This window comes from Vipera ursinii, assembly GCF_947247035.1.
Source record: "Vipera ursinii genome assembly, chromosome: Z".
Lineage (NCBI taxonomy): Eukaryota > Metazoa > Chordata > Lepidosauria > Squamata > Viperidae > Vipera > Vipera ursinii.
Window position 1 is genome coordinate 3,921,299 of NC_139517.1, and position 24,648 is coordinate 3,945,946.

At 45.8% G+C, this 24,648-nt stretch overlaps 1 protein-coding gene across 1 annotated transcript; it reads left to right on the forward strand.

Annotated features, from left to right (window-relative positions):
* Positions 1-259: 259 nt before the first annotated feature.
* CDH24 (cadherin 24) lies at positions 260-24,352 on the forward strand (the record flags this gene model as incomplete). The annotated part of the gene is made up of 11 exons (XM_083377671.1): positions 260-478; positions 3,025-3,319; positions 8,280-8,399; positions 9,879-10,046; positions 13,160-13,350; positions 15,797-16,050; positions 16,185-16,321; positions 18,256-18,377; positions 18,472-18,586; positions 20,033-20,281; positions 23,782-24,352. 11 exons carry the CDS (start codon positions 260-262, stop codon positions 24,294-24,296), a joined length of 2,385 nt encoding a protein of 794 aa, XP_083233797.1. The 3' UTR covers positions 24,297-24,352.
* Between the last annotated feature and the right edge of the window lie 296 nt (positions 24,353-24,648).

Here is a 24,648-nt window from a genome sequence, read left to right on the forward strand (position 1 = left end):
CATGAAAGACGGTCCTTCAAATAATCTGACCAAAAGACATGTAGAGCTGGAAACATGGAACCCAAAGCTGCCCAGATGTTCTGCTGGTGGGTTCGTTCGAAGATCCCGTGGTTGATCACCATGGCTGGGAAGGCCTGTTTAAGCTCCAATCCTCTTCCTTGTGTCCAGATCCAGCCAGATGGGGTAGCCGATCTCTATGGGCCATGCAGAAGAGCTGAGCGTCCTGTCACGAGGTGACTGAACCTGGGGGGGACAAGCCATGATCAGCTTCCTGCAGTTTCTCCTCGCTTGGCTGGGAGGGTGTGGTTGCGCAGGCCGCCTCGTGCCCCCCAGCCAAGGAGCCAAGGACGGGTCCTTCCGTGGAAACCTGTCTCAACGTTGGGAGAGACCGCTCTTCAGGACTCGTCGCAGCTGGGTGTGGAACCAGTTCTTCGTCATTGAGGAATATTCTGGTCCAGAACCTGTCCTCATTGGAAGGGTGAGCCCTGAAGGAAATTTCTCAGAAGGGATCTTACGTTGAGGAGAATCCTGCATACTAGCCCCACGGATATCCATGGTAGCAGAGTTTAATGAAGGACTTTCCTTAATTAGCCTTCCAATGAAATCTAGAATAGAATAGAATAAGAAATAGAATAGAATAGAATAAGAAATAGAATAGAATAGAATAAGAAATAGAATGGAATTTAGAATAGAATAGAATAGAAATGTAATGTAATGTAATGTCATAATAATAGAATAGAATGGAATAGAATAGAATAATAAAATACGTAATGGAATGGAATGGAATGGAATGGAATGGAATGGAATGGAATGGAATGGAATGGAATAGAATAGAAATGTAGAATAGAATAGAATAGAATAGAATAAGGAATAGAATGGAATATAGAATAGAATAGAATAATTAAATATAGAATAGAATAGAATAGAATAGAATAGAATAGAATAGAATAGAATAGAATAGAATAGAATAGAATAGAATAGAATAGAATAGAATAGAATAAAAAATATGGAACAGAACGGAAAAGAACAGAATATAATAGAAAATATGGAATGGAATAGAATAGAATAGAATAGAATAGAATAGAATAGAATAGAATAGAATAGAATAGAATAGAATAGAATAGAATAGAATAGAATAGAATAGAATAGAATAGAATAATAAAATACGGAATGGAATGGAATGGAATAGAATAGAATAGAATAGAATAGAAATTTAGAATAGAATAGAATAGAATAAGAAATAGAATGGAATATAGAATAGAATAGAATAATTAAAAAGAATAGAATAGAATAGAATAGAATAGAATAGAATAGAATAGAATAGAATAGAATAGAATAGAATAGAATAGAGCTGGAAGGGTCCCTGGAGGTCTTCTAGTCCAGCCCCTTGCTCAAGCAGGAGAACCTACACCATCTCAAACAGGTGATTGTCTAGTCTCTTCTTAAAAGCCTCCAGTGATGAAGCATCCACAACCTCTGGTGGCAAGCTGTTCCACTGGTTGATTGTCCTCGCTGTCAGGAAGTTTCTTCTTAATTCCAGGTTGCTTCTCCTCGATCAGTTTTATATATATATATATATATATATATATATATATATATATATATATATATATATATATATATATATATATATATATATATATATATATATATATATATATATATATATATACCTACATACATATATATTCTACGTGGGAAAAAACCAGAATGACCAAAGATCCACATACAAACACCTGCAAAAACCAGGTCATCTAGCCCACCCACCCCACCCCCGCCCAAGCAGGAGACCCTATACCACTATATCAGTTTGATTCCCCTTTCTCCTTTTTTGGAGATTCTTCATTCGTGGCCTTTTCTTCTCTAAAGTTCTCCCTGGTCAGTTCTCCCACAGCCAGATCTGGCATTTTAGAAATTAATGCAAACTTTCCCCAAACTTCTCATCGTGATGTGTGATCTTCCTGGAATTGACCAGAAAGAAGGGGGGGGGGAGGAAATATTTAAAATTCTGTCTTCGACCAAAGGCCAGATCAGAATCAATAAACATTCCACTAATTGGATGCTGAATGCAGAAAAAATGTAATAGGCAGTATTAAGACTGTCCTGTCTCTTTCTACAAAAGCTTCTGAAGGCAAGTTGTTCCATTGATTTATTGTTCTTGCTATCAGGAAGTTTCTCCTTGATTCCAGGTTGCTTCTCTCCTTGATGAGTTTCCATCCGTTGCTTCTTGTCCTGCCTTGGGGCGCTTTGGACAATAAGTTGACCCCATCTTCTTTGGGGCAGCCCCTCAAATATTGAAACGCTGCTATCATGTCACCTCTGGCCCTTCTCTTCATTCAACTAGACATCCCCAATTCCTGCAACCGTTCTTCGCACGTTTCAGCCTCCAGCCCCCTAATCACCTTTGTTGCTCTTCTCTGCGCTCTTTCCAGAGGCTCAACGTCTTTTATTTTATCATGTGACCAAACACGGATGCAATATTCCATGTGCGGTCCCAAAGGTGCTTTTTTTCCCAGGAGGCAATTGGACTTTCTTTTTTTTTCTCCTTGAAGAGGTGGTACTAACACTTCGCGTGATCTTGATTCTACCTCTCTGGAGGACCAATTGGTTCTTCTACCCGGAATCCTCGGATCTGGGTGGTCTTCTGGTAGGTGGTCCATTGCAACTTGCAGCTCTTCAAGTCATAGGAAGTCCACAGCTTGGGAGGACTGGAGATCCAAGCTAGAACTAAGGAGAAATGTCCTAACGGTGAGAACAGTTAACCAGTGGAACTGCTTGCCACCAGAAGTTGTGGGTGCTCCATCACTGGAGGTCTTGAAGAAGAGATTGGACAACCATTTGTCTGAAGTGGTGTAGGGCCTCCCGCTTGAGCAGGGAGTTGGACTAGAAGACCTCCAAGGTCCCTTCCAATGCTATCCTTCTACATTCATCTCAAGAACATTGGCCCACCTGATCTTACTCTTCAACCCTGACAGATCCCGTTGGCCAACGTCCTTCCTTGTATGTCTTCCTTCTCTTTGGCAGTTGCACACGGATGTGGATCGTGGGGAAGGCCGTATCAAGTACGTCTTGACCGGAGAAGGGGCAGGCACTGTCTTCGTCATCGATGAGAAGACGGGCAACATCCATGTCACCAAGACGTTGGATCGAGAGGAGAAGGCCCAGTATACGTTGTTGGCTCAAGCGGTGGATCGGGCCTCCAACCGGCCTCTGGAGCCACCCTCGGAGTTTATTATCAAAGTCCAGGACATTAATGACAATCCACCCGTCTTCCTCCAGGGCCCTTATCATGCCACCGTGCCGGAGATGAGCAATGTCGGTGAGTCGGTTGCCAGAAAAGTGAGGAGAACATCTCCAGATGATCCGTGGAGTTCCTGCTCCTTCTGACCACGCAACAGGAAGGGACCTCTAATTTTTTTTCCCAGTGGGAAACTGGAGAGGGTGACATTCAAAATTCAGACCTTGGCAACCAACTCATATTTATGACGGTCGCTGTGTCCCGGGGTCACGTGATTTCTCTTTTTGTGACTTCCTGACCAGCAAAGTCAAGGGGTGTGTGGAAATCTCGATTCGCTTAACGAGCGTGTTTCCGATTTAACCATGGCAGCGGGGGCAAAACCTCACGTCACCGTTTTCTCACTTAGCAAGAGAAATTTTGGGTTCCAATGTGGTCGTAAGTCAAGGACTACCTCTAATGGAAAACTAGGGGAAAGAAAAAGAGAATGTGGGATAGAAAGGGAAAAAGGAAAAAAAAGGAATTGATTTCTAATCCTGGCACAGTAGAAGGTAATAACTTTACAACCTCATTTTTTTTACTTTGACAAAATACTATATACTAGCCTTTTCTATAACAACAAGCCTATCTAATCAACAAAAAAATCAAAGTTTAATTTAATTTAATTGACTTAACCCCTGTGGCAAGAGAGGTCGCACCATGTGGAAAAATTCACTGAGCTGTCTTGTTTAATGACAGAAAAGGTCGTAAATAGGAACCAGTTGCCAAGCGTCCAAATTTTGACCGTGTGACCACGGCTGCAGGCTGCCGTGTCGTAAGTGTGAACAACTTTCATAACTCATTTTTTTCAGCGCCGCTGTAACTTCGAACGGTCACTAAATGAATGGATGTAAGTTTGAGGACTACTTGTATTTTGTTTCTGGCCCTGTTGTTCTTATTCTTTCCGACGCTGGGCCATTTTCCCCCTAAAAAAAATTAACAACGTTCACGCAACTTCCAGGAGAGATAAAGTCTCAACAGTTGGACTCGTGGAATGTACCAAAAACGGACGTTTTAAGCCCAAATTGTGTCCCTTCCGAGTCTTGTTACAGGCAGGCCTGAAACCTAAAATTTCTGTTACTAAGTGAGACGTTTGTTCAGCAAGTTTTGTCCCACTTTACGACCTTCCTTGCCACAGTTGTTAAGTGAATCAGAGCAGCTGTTTAGTAACACGGTTGTTAAGTGAATCTGGCTTCCCCATTTACTTTGCTTGCCAGGAAGCCATAAAAGGGATCACGTGACGCTGGTATGCTGCACCCGTCATAACTATGATCCGGTTGCCAGGCGTCTGAATTTTGATCATGTGACTAGAGGGATGCTGCAGGGGTCATAAGTGTGAAAAATGATGCATAAAGTCACTTTTTTCAGTGTTATTGCAACTTCAAATGGGCAGTAAATGAATATGCTGTAAAACACATACCTCTATTGTGTATTTTTCTGGCTAACCAAGCCAGTTGCATGATTTCTTGTTCAAGGTATGCTTTGGCACCCAGCTTGGAGGCTAATTCTGCCACCCCCTTAAATACACTGTGTGAAATGAGACCTAATTAAAAAAGCCAATTTAAAATGAGGTGTGTTGACATTATCTGTCAACATTACGATATTATTGAGCCCAAGTGGGTTTCCTTCCTGAATTATAATTGAGGAATACACAAGGATTCTTAACAGCCCAAAATGTTGGCTTAGTCCATTATTTTTCAAACTTGGCGAATTGAACTACAACTCCCAGAATTCCCTAGCCAGCATATGTGGATTTCAACTCCCAGAATTCCCCAGCCAGCATGTGTGGATTTCAACTCCCAGAATTCACCAGCCAGCATTTGTGGACTTCAACCCCCAGAATTCTCGAGTCAGCAATCTGGCTGGAGAATTCTGGGAGTTGAAGTCCACTCATCTTAAAGTTCCTAACTTGGGGAATAAGAAAAGGCTTAATCAGAGGAAAACCTGATCTCAGTAAATAGCCCTTTTTATTTATTTGTTTCTTTATTTCTTTATGACATTTATTTGCCACTGGTCTCGTATCCAACGACTCTGGACGGCCTGCAACATAAAAAACATTAAAGCATTAAAAAGCATTCAAATCAAACCATCACAGAGACACAGTGGATTAAATCATTAACAAATAAAAGCATTAACACCAGATGGGAAAGAAGGGAGCTGGACACTCGGTCCAAAGTGTGAGGGGGATTGGGGGGGAGGTTCTGCTGCTTGAGCAGGGGGCTGGACTAGATGACCTCCAAGGTCCCTTCCAACTTCTATTCTATTCTATTCTATTCTATTCTATTCTATTCTATTCTATTCTATTCTATTCTATTCTATTCTATTTTATTCTATTCTATTCTATTCTATTCTATTCTATTATTCTATTCTATTCTATGTTTTATTATTCTAGTCTAGTCTAGTCTAGTCTATATTTTATTATTCTATTCTATTCTATTCTATTCTATTCTATTCTATTCTATTCTATTCTATTCTATTCTATTCTATTCTATTCTATTCTATTCTATTCTATTCTATTCTATGTTTTATTATTCTATTCTATTCTATTCTGGTCCAGTCTAGTTTAGTCTAGTCTAGTCTAGTCTAGTCTAGTCTAGTCTAGTCTATATTTTATTAGTCTAGTCTAGTCTATTCTAGTCTATTCTAGTCTATTCTTCTATTATCATTTTCTCCTCTTCTGTCATCCTCTCCTCTCCTCTCTCCTCCTATTATCATTATTCCATTCCGTTCCGTTCCATTCCATTCCATTCCATTCCATTCCATTCCATTCCATTCCATTCTATTCTATTCTATTCTATTCTATTCTATTCTATTCTATTCTATTCTATTCTATTCTAATGTTTTATTACTCTATTTTGTTCTGTTCTGTTCCGTTCTGTTCTATTCTATTCTATTCTAATGTTTTATTATTCTATTCTATTCATGTTTCATTATTCTATTCTATTCTATTCTATTCTATTCTATTCTAGTCTAGTCTAGTCTAGTCTAGTCCAGTCCAGTCCAGTCCAGTCCAGTCCATTCTAAGAGGTGGAAGATGGGATTACGTTTTAATTGGTCAACCACCTCCAGTAACAAACACCCCCATTGGGTCCCTACCACTAACCTAAACCCCTAAGCTTATTACATTGGTTCAGATGTGGCTTTGGTCCTGTGGTCCTGTGGCTCACACAGTAGAGTTACAGGTGGCCTTGTCCACAAATGGGCGAAACTAGGTAGTCCTTGGGTCAGAACAGTTCATTTAGCGACCATTCAAAGTTACAACGGCCTTGAAAAAAAAGTGACATTGCTCAGCATGCTAGCAAGGGAATTCTGGGAATTGAAGTCCACTGATCTTAAAGTTGATCTACAATAAATGTGTTTTACATTTGTTTGGCAAACTGGACGATTGCGTTGAGTTGGGAAAGTCCCCCCCCCAACTCCCTCCCCAGGCCTTCTGTTTCGCAGATCTAACCGTTCCCAGCTTATTTTAAATTGAGATTGTGCCTGTTTGAATGTTTCTGGAGGGTTTGATCTATGTTGCTATGGGAACGCTTTTCCAAACCGTTTTTCGGCTGTAGGCCTTTGGGCGGACCAGGTGTTTTATTTTTTAAAGAACTCAGCTGCTCCCTAGAAATAAACAGAGCAAGGCTGGCCGCAGGTTGCGAAAAAGGAAAATAAATCGGTCATCCCTAACGGAGGTAAGGGACTTAAGAGAGGATTTTTAAAACTTTGGCTTTTCCAGAGGGGTTTTTTTTTTTGTTGGCTTGTTTGTTTTAATGCTATTTTCTTCTTCAGCCTTCCAAAGGCAGCCAAATGCAAACATTTGCTCTTGACTTTGCTAAGGGGTTGCTGGGGATTCCTGCCTGGAAAGGGTCGGACTAGATGACCTCTGAGGTCTCTTTCCAACATTCCTTTTCTACTTTGAAATGATAGGGCGGCTGGATTTTCGGCTGAATTGCCATAAGCGACTGCGTGTTCTAAGTGTGTCACACCACACTTGGAATGCTGCGTCCAGTTTTGGCCGCCGGGATATAAGAAAAGATGTTGAGACTCTGGAAAGAGCGCAGAGAAGAGCAAGAAAGATGATCAGGGGGCTGGAGGCTAAAACATACAAGGAACGGGTGCTGGAATTGGGGATGTCTAGTTTAACGAAGAGAAGGACGAGGGGGGACATGACAGCAGTGTTCCAATATCTCAGGGGCTGCCCCAAAGAAGAGGGAGTCAAGCTATTCTCAAAAGCACCTGAGGGCAGGACAAAAAGCAATAGATGTAAACCAGGGGTCTTCAAACTTGGCCCTTTTATGACTTGTGGACTTCAACTCCCAGAATTCCTTAGCCAGGCACACTGGCTGAAGAATTCTGGAAGTTGAAGTCCACAAGTTTGGGCTTCATAGGGCCAAGTTTGAAGAGCCCTGATGTAAACTAATCAAGGAGAGAAGCAACCTAGAACTAAGGAGGAATTTCCTGACAGAATAATTAAGTCCTTTAACTGTCTTTAACTAAGAACCTGGAGACTAAAACATATCAAGAAGGGTTGCAGGATTTGGCTATTGCCGGTCTAGAGCAAAGAAGGACTAAACAAGACAAGAAGCAACGGATGGAAACTAATCGAGGAGAGAAGCAACCTGGAATTAAGGAGAAATTTCCCAACAGTCAGGACATTTAACCAGTGGAACAGCTGGCCACCAGAAGTGGCGGGTGCCTGATCACTGGAGGTTTTTAAGAAACTGGACAGCCACTTGTCTGAAAATGGTAGAGGGTGTCCTGCTTCAGCAGGGGGTTGGACTAGAAGACCTCCAAGGTCCCTCCCAACTCTGTTATTCTGTTATGTTCTGATAACTCCATGGTCTAGTCCACACAACCTGCTAAGAACCGTCCTATTTCAGGCTGAGTCTTAGGCAGATCATGAGCTTGCTCTGAACAATCCTTGCCTCTCCTCTCTTCAGATGCACGCCTGCCTGCCTCCTGCCCTTCACACAACCAGCCCCCCCTTTTTTCCCCCCCTTCTCCCACTCCGTTCCCGCAGGTACGTCCGTGATCCAGGTGACGGCCCACGACGCGGATGATCCGACCTACGGGAACAGCGCCAAGCTGGTCTATACGGTACTCGAAGGCTTGCCGTTCTTCTCCGTCGACCCCCAGACGGGTACACGATGGGGAGGGGGCAATAGCTTTTGGGGAGGAACGCAAGGGGTACAAGTGTCACACCCCCTCACACGCTGTAGGGGAGAAGAAAAAGCAGGCATCCAGGGGAACAACCGGTAGTTGGTGGGGATGGCCTGGTGGGACAACAGATACTCTGAACTTCACAGAGGTTAAGGAGCCGGCCATGTGTTTAGAACAGGGGTCTTCAAACCTGGCCCTTTGATGACTTGTGGACTTCAACTCCCAGAATTCCTCAGCCAGGCACACGTGCCTGGCTGAGGAATTCTGGGAGTTGAAGTCCACAAGTCATCAATGGGCCACGTTTGAACACCCCTGCTTTAGATTAGAAGATAGCCCAGTTGGCCCTCAAAGCCAACTGGGAGGGAGGGATGGCTGTCTTCACTTTCTTAGCTCTGGGTTCACCTCTCCTGATCTTGAAAAATGCTTTTAAGACGAAGACCTTAGTCGAGCTTCTGTGGGTTGCTGGCTAGATGCCACCATTGAGGGTGAAGGTACCTCCCTTTCTTCTCTGCTGGGGCTGTTGATGTAGTAGAAGGAGAAGTTCCTTCTCTGAACATTCGTCCATCTACAGCTAATTTTATTCAATCAGTTTTCCATCCATCCTTTCATTCTTCCATCCATCTTTCTGTCTGTTCTTCCCATCCATCTATCCATCCATCTATCCATCTATTCCTTTTTCCCATCTATCCATCGTTCCATCCATCCCTCTATCTGTTCTTCCCATCCATCCATCCTTTCATTCTCCCATCCATCTGTTCTTCCATCCATTCATCTTTCCATCTATCTTCCCCTCCCTCCCTCTCTCCATTTTTCCACCCATCTTTCTCTCTGTTCTATCCATCCATCCATCCATCCATCCATCCATCTTTTTGTTTTTCCCATCTATCCATCCTTCCATCCATATTTCCATTCATTCCCTCCCTCCATTCATCCACCCATTCTTCCCTCCCTCCATTCTTTCATCCATCCATTTTTTCATCCATCCATCTTTCCCTCTATTCTTCCCATCCATCCATCCATCCATCTATCCACCTATTCATTCTTCCCATCTATCCAGCCTTCCATCCATCCATATTTCCATCCATTCCATCCCTCCATCTTTTCATCCATCAATTGTTCCATCCATCCAACTTTCCATGTGTTCTTCCCATCCATCCATCTCTCCATTCATCCATCTGTCCATTCTTCCCATCCATCTCTCCACCCATCCATCCATCTAACTCATCACCTGAGCCTAGAGACCATTGGACGTTTTGGCTCGGCCACCATGTTCTCCCCCTACAACTGATGTGTATCTGATGTGCTCAGCCACGTTGCAGGTTGCCTTCTCTGCAATTTCTCCATCATGGGTGGGTGGGACTCTGAAACCCGAATTTCTTTCCTGCCCGATTCATCGGCCAATTCTCCTTCTCTGCCCTTCTCTGATTCTCGCCTTCCTTCCCTCTCCCCGTGACGTTAGGTGTGATTCGGACGGCCACTCCCAATATGGACCGTGAAACTCAACAGGAATTTCTCGTCGTGGTGCAGGCCAAAGACATGGGTGGCCATACCGGCGGACTATCTGGAAGCACCACCGTCACGGTCACGCTCAGTGACGTCAACGATAACCCTCCTCGCTTCCCACAGAGTAAGTGAGGAAGAGCTACTTAGAAGAGGGGCAGAGTTGTGGAGAAGGAGATTTGGCCCTCTTTGTACACCCAGAGAAGCGGAGATGTGGAAACATCGGCTCCCAGGACATGAGAAGTCAGCTCAGGAATGCTGGGAGTTGAAGTCCACCAGTCCTAAAAGAGCCAAGGTTGCCTAGCCTTGGCCTAGTTAGTGTCTCCTTGGGTGCAAGGACCAAGGACTCCTTGACTGCATATCTCAGGGATGTGCTGCGCATGGAAGCTCAAAAGCTTCTGCTTTTGGGGGGGGAAACGTCCTTTCTCCAGACATCAAGGAATATCAAGCATGACATTCGTCTGCCTTTCAACGCCCGGCTTTTCCTTCTTGTATGTGGGACACGGGCTCCACGATGTCTGCTTGTCCCTCAGACATCTCTCGGGGTTACCAGGCTGTCTCTCATAGGTGATTACATCGCACGGGAATCCTTCTTATGAGTTGCAACCCATCACCGGATGGTCTTGAAAGCGCGGGTGGGGGGTGGGCGCGAGGGAAGAGAGGGGGCTATAAATATTTTCAGCCAGCCAGCCAGCCAACCCATCCATCAATTTTAACAGCTGCCTGACAAGTTCATCTTCACGAGGCGTGAAATAGATTGGCCAGAGAGGTGGGAACTAATGATGAGAGGAAGTAGTGCAACATCTGGAATAATTATGTCCAGCAAGCAATGCCCTGGAAGTCAGCCAGCCTTGTAGCAAGGCAGATGACAACGAAGGCAGGATATGGATCTGAACTCGCTCCAATCGTAGAGTTGCTAAAGTACGAGGGGCTGCCACAAAGAACAGTGTGTGTGTGTCAATTTATTCTCCAAAGTGCCTGAAGGCAGGACAAGAAGCAACGGATGGAAACTCAGCAAGGAGAGAAGCAACCTGGAATGAAGGAGAAATTTCCTTAGAGTTAGAACAATTAATCAGTGGAACTACTTGCCTCCAGAAGTTGTGGGTGCTCCAACATTGGAAGCTTTTAAGAAGAGATTGGACAACAATTTGTCTGAAATGGTAGCGGGTTTCCTGCCTGAGCAGAGGGGGCGGGTTGGACTAGAAGACCTCCAAGGTCCCTTCCAACTCTGTTATTCTATTCTATTCTATTCTATTCTATTCTATTCTATTCTATTCTATTCTATTCTATTCTATTCTATTCTATTCTATTCTATTCTATTAATATTGTTCTATTCTATTCTATTCTATTCTATTCTATTCTATTCTATTCTAATATTGTTCTATTCTAATATTCTATTCTATTCTATTCTATTCTATTCTATTCTATTCTATTCTATTCTATTCTGTTCTGTTCTGTTCTATTATAATATTGTTCTATTATAATATTATTCTATTCTATTCTATTCTATTCTATTCTATTCTAATATTGTTCTATTCTAATATTCTATTCTATTCTATTCTATTCTATTCTATTCTATTCTATTCTATTCTATTCTATTCTGTTCTATTATAATATTGTTCTATTATAATATTATTCTATTCTATTCTATTCTATTCTATTCTATTCTATTCTAATATTGTTCTATTCTAATATTCTATTCTATTCTATTCTATTCTATTCTATTCTATTCTATTCTATTCTATTCTATTCTAATATTGTTCTATTCTAATATTCTATTCTATTCTATTCTATTCTATTCTATTCTATTCTATTCTATTCTATTCTATTCCATATTTTCTATTCTATTCTATTCTATTCTATTCTATTCTATTCTATTCTATTCTATTCTATTAATATTGTTCTATTCTAATATTCTATTCTATTCTATTCTATTCTATTCTATTCTATTCTATTCTATTCTAATATTGTTCTATTATAATATTCTATTCTATTCTATTCTATTCTATTCTATTCTATTCTATTCTATTCTAATATTGTTCTATTCTATTCTATTCTATTCTATTCTATTCTATTCTATTCTATTCTATTCTATTCTATTCTATTCTAATATTGTTCTATTCTATTCTATTCTATTCTATTCTATTCTATTCTATTCTATTCTATTCTATTCTATTCTATTCTATTCTATTCTATTCTATTCTATTCTATTCTATTCTATTCTAAACAGTGGAATACAACCACAAAAGAAAGAAAAAGAAAACAAAACGCGACTGACAAAAATTAAATTCATTTTTAAAATGATTTTAAGTCATTACCGGTAGTCCTCAACAGACACCTTCTCCCCCCCCAAAAAAAAATTGTGTCGCCAAGCGAAATATTTCTCAAGTGAATTTTGTCTCTTTCTGTGACCTGTCTTGCCATCGCTGTGAAGTGAACCGCCGCAGTGGTTAGGTTGGTAACGCGGTGGTTAAGCGAATCCGTCTTCCCCTTCGATTTTGCTCGTAAGAAGGTCGCCCGAGCGGATGACCTGATTCCCGGGACGGTGCGACCGTCATAAGTAGGAGTCGGTTGCCAAGGGTCCGAATTTTGATTGTGTGACCGTGGGGGGATGCCGCGACCGCCGCGTGAAAAACGGTCCTTTTAACGGTGCCGTTGTGACTTGGAACGGTGACGAAATGAACAGTTGTAAGTCTGTAAATTGAGCTGTCCTGCGGTATGTGAGGAAGACCTTGGGAAACAGGGAGGGGAGGGAGAAAAGCTACCTAGAGCAGCGTTTCCCAACCTTAGGAACTTGAAGATGCGTGGACTTCAACTCCCAGAATTCCCCAGCCAGCTATGCTGGCTGGGGAATTCTGGGAGTTGAAGTCCACGCATCTTCAAGTTCCTAAGGTTGGGAAACGCTGACCTAGAGAATGGCCAGATAAGAGAGAGCTTAGCCCACAACTGCATTAAGGGCAGAGGAAGAAACTCAGAAGCTTCTCAGTCTCTAAAAGAGGCAGCGGTAGATTTGTACCTTTAGACTTGCGAGAATCTGTTAAGGTAGCTTTGCAGGAGTGTAGAAGTAGCTCGTCGGGTGGCGCTTCCTGTGTGGTTTACGGCTGGCAGCGTGGCTTGGAGTAGGATGGGAATTGTAGTCCAACGCGTCCGGAGGATGCCAAATTCCCAAAGCTTGAGAATGAAGTGTTGTTCTGCTTGTGCTTCCACACACACAACCGCCCCCCCCCCGTTTCTGTCTAGATTCTTACCAGTTTTCTGTGGTGGAAACAGCAACTCCTGGGTCTGCGGTGGGGAGGCTGCGCGCACACGACCCGGACGAAGGGGAGAACGCCCTGCTTGCCTACAGTATCCTGGATGGAGGAGATGGACTCGAGGCCTTTGCCATTCACACGGACATGTTGGGACAGGATGGGATCATTACGTTGAAAAAGGTGGGTGAAGAACCCCAGAATTATGTGGATGTCTCCACTCTCCCTTCATTCCTGGAGATTTGATGCGGGAGCCATTATCCATCCTTCCTTCCTTCCTTCCTTCCTTCCTTCCTTCCTTCCTTCCTTCCTTCCTTCCTTCCTTCCTTTTTCTTTCTTCTTTCTTTCTTCTCCCTCCCTCTTTACCTCTCGCCATTCTATTTCTTTTCTTTCTTTCTTCTTTTTATTCTCCGTCCCACCTTGTCTCTCTCCTATTCTTTCTTTCTTTTTTCTTTCTTCTCCCTCCCATCTTACCTCTCCATTCTATTTCTTTTCTTTCTTTCTTCTTTTTCTTCTCTGTCCCACCTTGTCTCTCTCCATTCTATTCTTTCTTTCTTTCTTTCTCTTTCTCTTTTTTCTTTTTCTTTCTTCTCCCTCCCACCTTACCTCTCCATTTTTTCTTTCTTTCTTTCTTTCTTTCTTTCTTTCTTTCTTTCTTTCTTTCTTTCTTTCTTTTTCTTTCTTTCTTCTTTCCTTCCTTTCTTCCCCATCCCTCCCTTTTCTTTCTTTCTTTCTTTCTTTCTTTCTTTCTTTCTTTCTTTCTTTCTTTCTTTCTTTCTTTCTTTCTTCTTCTTTCTTTTTCTTTCTTTCTTTCTTTCTTTCTTTCTTTCTTTCTTTCTTTCTTTCTTTCCTTCCTTTCTTCTCCCTCCCTCCTTGCCTCTCTCCATTCTATTATTTATTTATTTCCTCTCCATCCCTCTCTCCATTTTATTTCTGTTTCTTTCTTCTTTCCTTCTCTCCCTTTCCTTTCCTTTCCTTTTTTCTTTCTTTCCTTTTTTTCTTTCTCTTTCCATCTCTCTTTCTTTTTCCTTCTATCCATTTATTTATTTATTTTTTCTCCTTTGTTTGTGTTTTCTTTATTTTCTGCCTTTATTAAACATAGTCCTAGGTTTACAATCATTTTTAGTGTCCATTCAAGGGCATTGATAAAAGGGTCTTATGACTAATTTTTTACGCAAATTTCAGCATCCCCATGGTCATAAGTTCAAAATTCAGACACTTGGCAACCGACTCCTATTTATAATAATAATAAAATTGGAAGGGACCTTGGAGGTCATCTAGTCCAAAACCTCTGCACAGGCAGGAAATGACAGTTACGATATCCTGGTGTCATGTAATCCCCCTTTTGTGACGATATCCCTGTGTCATGTAATCCCCCTTTTGTGACCTTCTGACAAGCAAACTTAATGGGCGAGCTTGATACACTTAACAACCGTGTTCCTAATTTAACAACCGCAGTGATTCATTTAATCGCTGTGGCAAGAACGGTCGTAAAATGGGGCAAAATTCACTTAACTGACCTGCTTAGCAACCAAAATTTGGGACTCAGTTGTGGTCCTAAATCGAGGACTGCCCGAATGTTTACAAATAACTCAAGGCAGCGAAAATAGCCATCACACTTTCCTCCTCCTCTTTTCACAACAACCCTGTGAGGTGGGTTGGCTGAGAGAAAGTGACTGGACTAAAGTCACCTAACTGGCTTTTGTGCCTAAGGCGGGACTAGAACTCACCGTCTCCTGGTGATTGACCCAAAGTCACCTAACCGGCTTTCGTGCCTAAGGCAGGACTAGAACTCACCGTCTCCTTGTGATTGGCCCAAAGTCACCTAACCGGCTTTCGTGCCTAAGATGGGACTAGAACTCTCCCGTCTCCTGGTGATTGGCCCAAAGTCACCTAACTGGCTTTCGTGCCTAAGGCAGGACTAGAACTCACCGTCTCCTTGTGATTGGCCCAAAGTCACCTAACCGGCTTTCATGCCTAAGGAGGGACTAGAACTCACCGTCCCCTGCTTTCTAGCTTGGTGCTTTAACTACTAGACCAGGGGTTCCCAACCGGGGGTATTCCAGAGGGTGCGAAAACTTGGGTTTTCAAAATTATAATGTATGTGCATAATTTGCTGCCGTTATTTCAAACTTTTGTAAGGGGTGCACGAATATATCAGAAGCATTCCAGGGGTCTGGGGTATAGAAAAGGTTGGAAGCCAATGAACTAGACCAGGGGTAGGCAACCTTGGCTCTTTTACAACTCGTGGACTTCAACTCCCAGAATTCCTGAGCCAGCATGACTCAGCTTGGAAACCTCTCCCTTTTCCCTCAGCGTGGCTGGCTCAGGAATTCTGGGAGTTGAAGTCCCCAAGTCATGAAGGGGCCATAGTTCCCCCATGCTGGCTCAGGAATTCTGGGAGTTGAAGTCCACGAGTCATAAAAGAGCCAAGGTTGCCTGCCCCTAGGCTAGACCAAACTAACTCTCGTGTTCCTTCTTTGGACAAAATGGTGTCTTAGAGACCTCACCCACAATTCTTGGTGCTTTGTACGTCCTGCACCAACTCGTCGCGCCGTCTGCTTTGGCTCGCTTCTAATCCTGAGTTTTTCTCACGTCGTCGTTCCTCTTTGTGTGGATCGGCGAGCAGCCTCTGGATTTTGAATCCCGCCACTCTTACACTTTCCGAGTCGAAGCCACCAACACGCAGATTGATCCTCAGTACATCCGGAAGGGCCCCTTCAAGGACGTGGCCACCGTCCGGGTGACGGTAGAAGATGCGGACGAACCCCCGGTCTTCTCCCGTCCCGAGTACCATCTGGCCGTTTATGAGAACGGCCCGCCGGGGACCCCGGTGGGCAAAGTCACGGCGGTGGACCTTGACACCCCCAGCAGTGTCATCCGGTAATAGCTGGGGGAAACCACGGAACAGCAGGGTGGGAGCCGGTGTTTGTTGTCTTTGTGGTTGTGTGTGACTCCATTTATACCTCGTTGCCGTGACAACCTGATACCCCAGGTGCCCACCCTCCATCTTCTAGATACTCCATCCTGCCGCACACGGACCCGGAGCGCTATTTCAGCATCAACCCACAGGATGGCGCAATTCTGACCTCGGTGACACTTGACCGAGAGGTTTTGCCCTGGCACAATATGACCGTATTGGCAACGGAACTTGGTAAGGGCCAAGGGAATCAGGGTAGATACGGTGGGTGGGGGGGTGTCCCAAGGTAGTGGAAGCTTTTCATTGCAAACGTAGAGTTTTCATATTTGGATTCATCGGTCCAGAATTCAGATAGTCCTCAATTTACAACAGTCCATTGAGTGACCATTCAGAGTGATGGCACTGGTGATCTACATTTGGACGCTTGGCAACTGACTCGTATTTATGATGATTTGCAGGGCCCTGGGGTCACGCGATCCCTTTTTGCGACCTTCTGACAAAGTCCACGGGGAAACCAGATTCATTTGACAACCGTGCGACTAATTTAACAACTGCAGGGGTTGACTTAAGAACTGTGGCAAGAAAAGTCGTCAAATGGGGCAAAACTCACAACAAATGTCTCACTTACGTCAGGGACTACCGGTTGTTCTCAAGTTACAACCATTTGTTTAGCGACTGTTTGATGTTACTGCAGCATGGGGAAAAAAGGAACTTATGACCGATCCTCAGACTTATGACTGTCACAGCATTCCCACAGTCACGTGATCAAATCCAGGTGCTTGGCAACGGCATGGATTTATGACAGTTGCAGCGTCCTGGGGTCAAGTGACCCCCCCTATTTGTGTTGTGATTCAGGGTCAGCCTGTGGGTTCGGCAGTTGGGTCGGATGACTCAGATGAGGGGGAGGAGGGGGGTGTTGAAGAACTTGCTGATGATGGCTTTGAGGCTCCGCAGAGCCCCCAGCCAGGCCCCTCCCAGCCTGACAGCGTGGATGAAGATGACCCACAGCTGGCCCTGTTCAAGGACGCCCGACGCAGGAGGCAGTCAAGTAGGAGTAAACAGAGGAAGGCAATGGGGCTTCTCGGAAGGAGGGAGAGAGAAGCCATGCCCTGAACTCTTTATAAAGGACTTGTGTGGGGAGGGCTGGTTTGCTGAAAGCAACCGCTCAGATAGTGTTTCAAAGCTCCGGTATCTTGGTTCGTGTCTTGTTTGTTTTTGTAATAAATTTGGCAGACGTATTCCAGCCTCTTGCTGTCTGTAAAGGGGTTGTCTTTTCTGCAAGGCCAGTAGCAGGCTGCTACAGAACAATTTGTGACCTTCTCAGCTGAACTCTGACAAAGTTAACGAGGGAAGTTGGATTCTTTTAATGACCGCGCGATTCACTTAACTGCGGTGATTTGCTTAACTGTTCTGGCAAAGAAGGTCGTAAAATCGGGCCCGAAAAACTGTCTTGCTTAGCAATGGATCGTGGTCGTACAACGAGGACTTACCTGGAATAGACAAAGCAATGGCAATTGTTTACTAATTTTGTTCCCCTTCTTTTCCTTCTTTTTTTTCCCCTGCATCCCTGTATCTGTTTGCTGCTGTCTTGGAACGGTGTCTACTCTCTGTTTTCGTCTTGCATGTCGAATGTGCATTTCCCCACCCCACCCCCATTAACCGGCATTGTGGAGCGGGGCTGCGCTTTCTGTGTGTGTTTCCCTGTGATTGATTGATTGATTGATTGCCCGTGTTGGCTGGATGGTTTTATTATGGCTGCCTGATCTCACTTATTGGTCACGTTGGACATTTATGTTTGCCCACCCGTGCACAAATGGGCTTCATCGTGCACCGTTGCTCTCTTCCGTCCCTTTAACTCTACACGTCTGCCCACGTCTTTCAACCTCTTGATGTGATTTTCGCCTGTCTGGTTCTGTTGGTGGTACGATGACGGGTTCTTTTGGGGTGTGTGTGTGTTTATGAATGGGATCCAACCTCACCCCACTGGACGGGGGACCATGGATCTGATTCGTTCCCCATGGGGGTGACCTTTTATGGCTTTCTTGCATGGCTGAATCGCTTGCCCCACTTGCATCTCATATCTGTCTTTCCCGTTCTTCAACTGGATTGCCCTGCATGTCCGGTTGTGCGATTCCACGCTGCTCCTTATCCCCGACTCTTACTCTCAGACAGCCCCACACAAGGTTCCCAAGTCCGTGTGGCCGTTCAAATCCTGGACGTTAACGATAACCCACCCCAGCTGGAGCAGAGCTACGAGCCTTTCGCCTGTGATAATGCTGTCCCGGGCCAAGTAAGTTAAGGGGTCCCTGGGGCGCTGATGGGACAGAGGGTGGGTGGGAGAGGAAGGCACTGGCTGAGAAGAATTTTGGCCTTTTTTTGGCCAGCTGGTGCAGCTGATCCGAGCAGTCGACCGAGACGAGGACGGTAACACGAGCCGTATCATCATCCGTTCCTCGCCTGGGATCAGAGAACCAAACATCACTGTGCGGGATAACAAGGGTGAGACTCACGCGCCTGTCTGAAAATGCAGAATAGAGTCTGCTTCCCTTTCAGTATCAGAATAACAGACTTGGAAGGGACCTTGTAAGTCATCTAGTCCAACCCCACCCCACCCCTCCCAAGTAGGAGACTCTACACCATTCCTGACAGATGGCAGTCCAGTTTCTTTTGATGAAGCTCCCACAACCTCTGAAGGCAACTTCTGTTCCATTGGTTGATTGTTCTCACGGTCAAAAAATTTCACCTGATTTCTAAGTTGAATCTCTCCTGGGTCCGTTTCCATCTGTCATTCCTTGTCCGGCCTTCGGGTGCTTTGGAGAATAGGTTGATCCCTTCCTCTCTGTGACAGGCCCTCAAATATTGGAACACTGCTATCATGTTCCTTATGGACTAGGAACTTGCACTGTTGACAAAAAGAGAGTAGACATTTCCGAGAGTATGTCACGAGCATGTTTAGCAGTGCTTCTGAATCTTAGCAACTTTAAGAGGTTTGGACTTCAACTCCCAGAATTCCCCAGGCAGAAAACTATACAAAACTGTTTAAAAAGACCCTGTATTAATCAACATTATTACCCTTTGGTTATGGTGGTACGTATCTACAACGTTATTACTACCTACAAGGAACCCACCATTTTAGAAATATAGGTAAAGGTAAAGGTAAAGGTTCCCCCGCACATGCGTGCTAGTCGTTTCCGACTCTAGGGGCTGGTGCTCATCTCTGTTTCAAAGCCAAAGAGCCAGCGCTTGTCCGAGGACGTCTCCGTGGTCATGTGGCCGGCATGACTAGACGTCAAAGGCACACGGAACGCTGTTACCTTCCCACCGTAGTGGTCCCTATTTTTCTACTATATATATGTATGTATGTATGTATGTATGTATATGTATATGTATATACATATGTATATATGTATATATGTATATATACATATGTATATACATATACATATACATACATACATACATACATACATACATATATATAGTAGAAACATATATATATATGTATATATGTATATAGGGACGCGGTGGCTCAGTGGGCTAGGACGCTGAGCTTGTCGATCAGAAGGTCGGCAGTTTGGCGGGTCGAATCCCGAGTGCCGCATAACAGAGTGAGCGCCTGTTACTCGTCCCAGCTTCTGCCAACCTAGCAGTTCCAAAGCACGTAAAAATGCAAGTAGAAAAATAGGGACCACTCCGGTGGGAAGGTAACAGCGTTCCGTGCGCCTTTGGCGTCTAGTCATGCCGGCCACATGACCACGGAGACGTCCTCGGACAAGCGCTGGCTCTTCGGCTTTGAAACGGAGATGAGCACCGGCCCCTAGAATCGGAAACGACTAGCACGCATGTGTGGGGGAACCTTTACCTTTAACCTATATATGTATATATGTTGGCAGATATATATTGGTCCTCAATTCACTCTTCTCCTTTGAATCTTCCCGTCTCCAGACAATTCAGCCTCCTTGTTGCTCCGGGTTACCCGTCTGCCACCCCAAGGCGGGTTTCTGCTTGTGCCCCTGGAACTAGTGGATGGCGGTTCCCCGACTCGCACGGGATCCCCGACTCTGACGGTCAGCATCTGCCGATGTCAGCGAGACGGGGCCATGCAGACGTGTGGTCCTGAGGCGCTGGGATCTCCTGCTGGCCTCAGCACCGGTGCTTTGCTTGCCATCCTGGCCTGTGTTGGTACCCTACTTGGTGAGATTTCAGTTTCGCATGCTGATGGTGTGGGTGAGAGAATAGCAATAGCCCTTAGACTTATATAGCGCTTCACAGTGCTTTGCAGCCCTCTCAGAGCTGTTTACAGAGTCAGCCTATTGTTCCCTACCATCTGGGTCCTCATTTTACCGACCTCGGAAGGATGGAAGGCTGAGTTCTACCTTGAGCCGATGAGAATCGAACTCCTGGCAGTTGGCAGAATTAGCCTGCAATTCTGCATTCTAACTACTGGGAAGGAAGGAAGGAAGGAAGGAAGGAAGGAAGGAAGGAAGGAAGGAAGGAAGGAAGGAAGGAAGGAAGGAAGGAAATGGGAAAGAAGGAGGGAGGGGAGGGAGGGAGGGAGGAAGGGCAGTACCAATAGCATTTAGACTTATATACCGCTTCACAGTGGTACAGTCCTCCCAGAGTAGTTTACAGTCAGCCTATTGCCCCCAACAATCTGGTTCCTCATTTTACCAACCTCGGAAGGATGGAAGGCTGATTCCACCTTGAGTCAGTCAGGATCGAATTCCTGGCAGTCGGCAGAATTAGCCTGCAATAATGCATTCTAACCACTGGGAGGGAGGGAGGGAGGGAAGGAAGGAAGGAAGGAAGGAAGGAAGGAAGGAAGGAAGGAAGGAAGGAAGGGCAGTAGTGATAACACTTACACTTACATACCGCTTGACAGGGCTTTACAGCCTTCTCTAAGCGGTTCACAGAGTCCGCCTGTTGCCCCCCCCCCAACAATCTCATTTTATCCACCTCGGAAGGATGGAAGGCCGAGTCCACCTTGAGCCACTGAGAATCGAACCGCCAAACTCCAGGCAGCCGGCAGTCGGCAGAAGTATCCTGCAATACTGCATTCTAACCCCTGCACCACCAAAGAAAGACAGTGCAGGTGGTCCTTGACTTACGGCCACAATGGGGTCCAAAAGTTCCACTGCTATGCAAGACAATTGTCAAGTGAGCGGTGCCCTATTTTACGGTGCCCTTTTTTTTGCCAAAGTTGTTCGGCGAATCACAGCAGTTGTTTCAGCGAATCATGAGGTTGTTAAATGAATCTTGCTTCCTCCGTTGATTTTGCCTGTCGGAAGGCAGCTGGGAAGGTTACAAAAACTGCTCACATGACCCCAGGAGAGTGCAACTGTCATAGCGACATGCTAGTTGAAAAGTGCCTGAATTTTGATCAGGTGACCATGGTGATGCCACAACAGTCGTGGGAAAACCAGTCACAAGTCACTTTTTTCAGTGCCGTGGCAACGTTGAGCTGTCAGTAAACGAATGATTGTAAGTCAAGGACTACCTGTGTTACAGGAATTTCAGCCGGGGAATTGTTGAGACTACTTATCCTGAGTACGTCTCTAGTAATCACTCTGGATAACTTCTCGTGTAGAGTACAACAGGGGTCCCCAACCTCTGGTCTGTGGACCAGTACCAGGTCGCGGTGTGCCAGCAACCGATCCGCACAAACAAGCAAAGCCCCATTCGCGGGATGCAGGCAGCAGACATAACCGTGCACCCTCCGGTCCGCAGAAAAACTTTTCTCCACGGAACTGATCCCTGGTGCCCAAAAGGTTGGGGACCTCTGGAATACGAGACACTCGAAGTCTCTCTACAAGACAAGGTGGGGATCAACACTGCATGGTGATTCCCAGGCCGTGTGGAGAAAAGTCACCGAGCCTTGGGGAATGTTTGGCTAGTTGTACCGAGTTTCTCCGGTAGGGTATAATGGTATGCGTGAACGACCTTGGGAAACAGGAGGAACAGCTGCAACCTTGGCAACAGTAGATAAGAGGCAGCTGAGTCGAAGCATCTGAGGAAGGACCCTCCCTAGTTTCACGGGCTGTAAAGGGGAAGGGAGGGAGAAATGTCCCTTCAGACTGCGATGTTTTGTTAATATAGGTACTGTGTTTCTCCAAAAATAAGACCCACCCAGAAAATAACCCCTAGCCAAATTTTTAGGGTGCGCCTAACGTAAGCCCTATCCCAAAAATATGCCCCGCGGGTGGGTGAGCATGGCCAGTACAGGAGGCAGTGAGCATGCAGGAGCTTCCGGTGTCTGGTGCTTCTGCTTCCACCTGCTACCGGTGCCGCTGTGCGAGCCTCCTGCAAACCTCCCGTGAGCCAGGTGGCTGCACAGTACGTCCGGATCACCTGCTTCCCCCCACCTCTGCTCCATTCTTGACTTACCTGCGCTGCGCCAAGGGGCCAGTGGGTGGTGGCTGCTACTAGACACTGTCAGGCCCCATGTGCTCACCACCTCTTGTGCGCATGCTGAGGGGGGTGCCCAGCTGGGCTGATCACCCTGATACTATGTTTCCCCTAAAATAAGCCCTAATGCAGTGGTGGCGAACCTATGGCACGCGTGCCAGAGGTGGCACTCAGAGCCCTCTCTGTGGGCACCTATGCCATCACCTCAGCCCTGGCTCCCCCCACGTCCCCCTCCTCATCAACAGCCCCCCCGGAGGAGAGTTGCTGAGCATGGCCCGCACGGAATCGTGCAGCTGAGGACATGGTAGCCAGGCATTGGGGACAAGATTCCACCCTCGCACCCTGTTGTGGACAGTTGATGCTACAGGGCGCAGGCAGAGGATGTAGTTGCCATGGCGCTGCTGGGCCACCTGGGCGATCTGCAGTGGGCTTTGAAGGCGGTGGGTGGCCCTGTGGGTAGGCAGAACGGGAAGCGGAGCAGGGCAGTGGGTGGCATAGGGGCGGGGCCAGTTTTGGGCACTTCGTCTCTAAAAGGTTCACAATCACTGCCCTAATGTATATAAGACTGGGTCTTATTTTCGGGGAAACACAGTAAAAGAGATAAAAGAGTACTTCTGGATTTTAGTCCGCAAGTTGTTGCCAACTGTAGAGGGTGATCTCCATTTTAAGGCCATGGAGCCAGCACTTTCCGAAGACATTATTGTGGCCAGCATGTGGCTAGCATGGCATGACATGTCACGCTGTTACCTTCTCACCGAAGTGGTACCTATTTATCTACTTGCATCTGTATGCTTTCGAGCTGCTGGTTTGCAGGAGCTGAGGTGAGGACGGGAACTCACTCTGTCGCGTGGAGGTCGGGCTTGAACCTTTCCAGCCAATGAGCCCAGCGTCTTAACTGCTGAGCCACCACGCCGCCCTCTGTTAATATAACCTTACAATAGAATAGAATTAACTTGGCTGGCGGTGCTTCCTATCGGGTCTACCTCACAACCTAATCTTGAAAGTCTGAAAATACGTTTCTCCCCTGTCACCTTTACAGCCCAAGAAATTAGGGAGGATGCCTTCTGAGCTGTCCTGCCCACTATACAGCTATGGGCTCAATTACCTTTTATCCAATTGTTCCCTCATCTGCGTTTCCTCTCCCTGGCTCCCAAGGCCATTCCCACCTACCATTACCCACAGGCAGGGTGTTCGCAATGGGTTGCAATAATCTGTAATTAACATCTCGCCTTCTCCTCCTGTTGCTCCATCCGGCTTCACCAATGTGCCAACTTCCTGCTCGCACCTAGCCCTGGTGCTGCTCTTTGTCGCCCTCCGGAGGCAGAAACAGGCTGCGCTGCTGCCCTTTGAGGAAGAAGACGTCCGTGAGAACATCATCACTTACGACGACGAAGGCGGCGGCGAAGAAGACACCGAGGCCTTCGACATGGCTGCCCTGCAGAACCCGGACGCCGCCCCTCCACCCTCGCAGCAACGGCGCCTCCTCCGGCGGGACGTCCTGCCCCGTCCACACTTCCCACCGTCCCTGTCCACCCGGGTACCACCTCAGCCCCACGATGTGGCCAGTTTTCTGACAGCCCGCTTGAGCGAGGTGGACGCCGATCCTTCCGTGCCTCCGTACGACTCCATCCAGGTGTACGGCTATGAAGGCCAGGGCTCCACCGCCGGGTCTCTCAGCTCCCCTGGCTCTTCCTGTGCTGGGGACAGCGATGGCGGCGGGTACGAGTATCTGGAAGAATGGGGGCCCCTCTTCCGAACGCTGGCCGAGCTGTACGGTGCACCAGAGGGTCCTCCTCCAACCTGAGCCCTCCTGGGCCTGATGCCTCCATGGAAAAGCGTGGAACTCGATCCCCTTCCTCTGTTTTCGGTTGCTTGTTCTCTGTTCCGTCCACCAGCTTCCTTGTTCTCAGTTTGGGATTTGTCCATGACAAGTTCCATCGCCTCCTGGGTTCCCCAATCCTTCCTCTCGTTTTGCTCTCTCCGTCTCTGACCGATGTTTTTCGTCCGGTTTCTTTTGTCTGTACATCCTGTTTTTCCTTTCCTTTCCTCTGTCTTCCTTTCCTTTCTTCTTTTCTATCTTCCTTTCCTTTTTCTATCTTCCTTTCCCTTCCTTTTTTCTATCTTCCTTTCCTTTTCTATCTTCCTTTCCTTTCCTT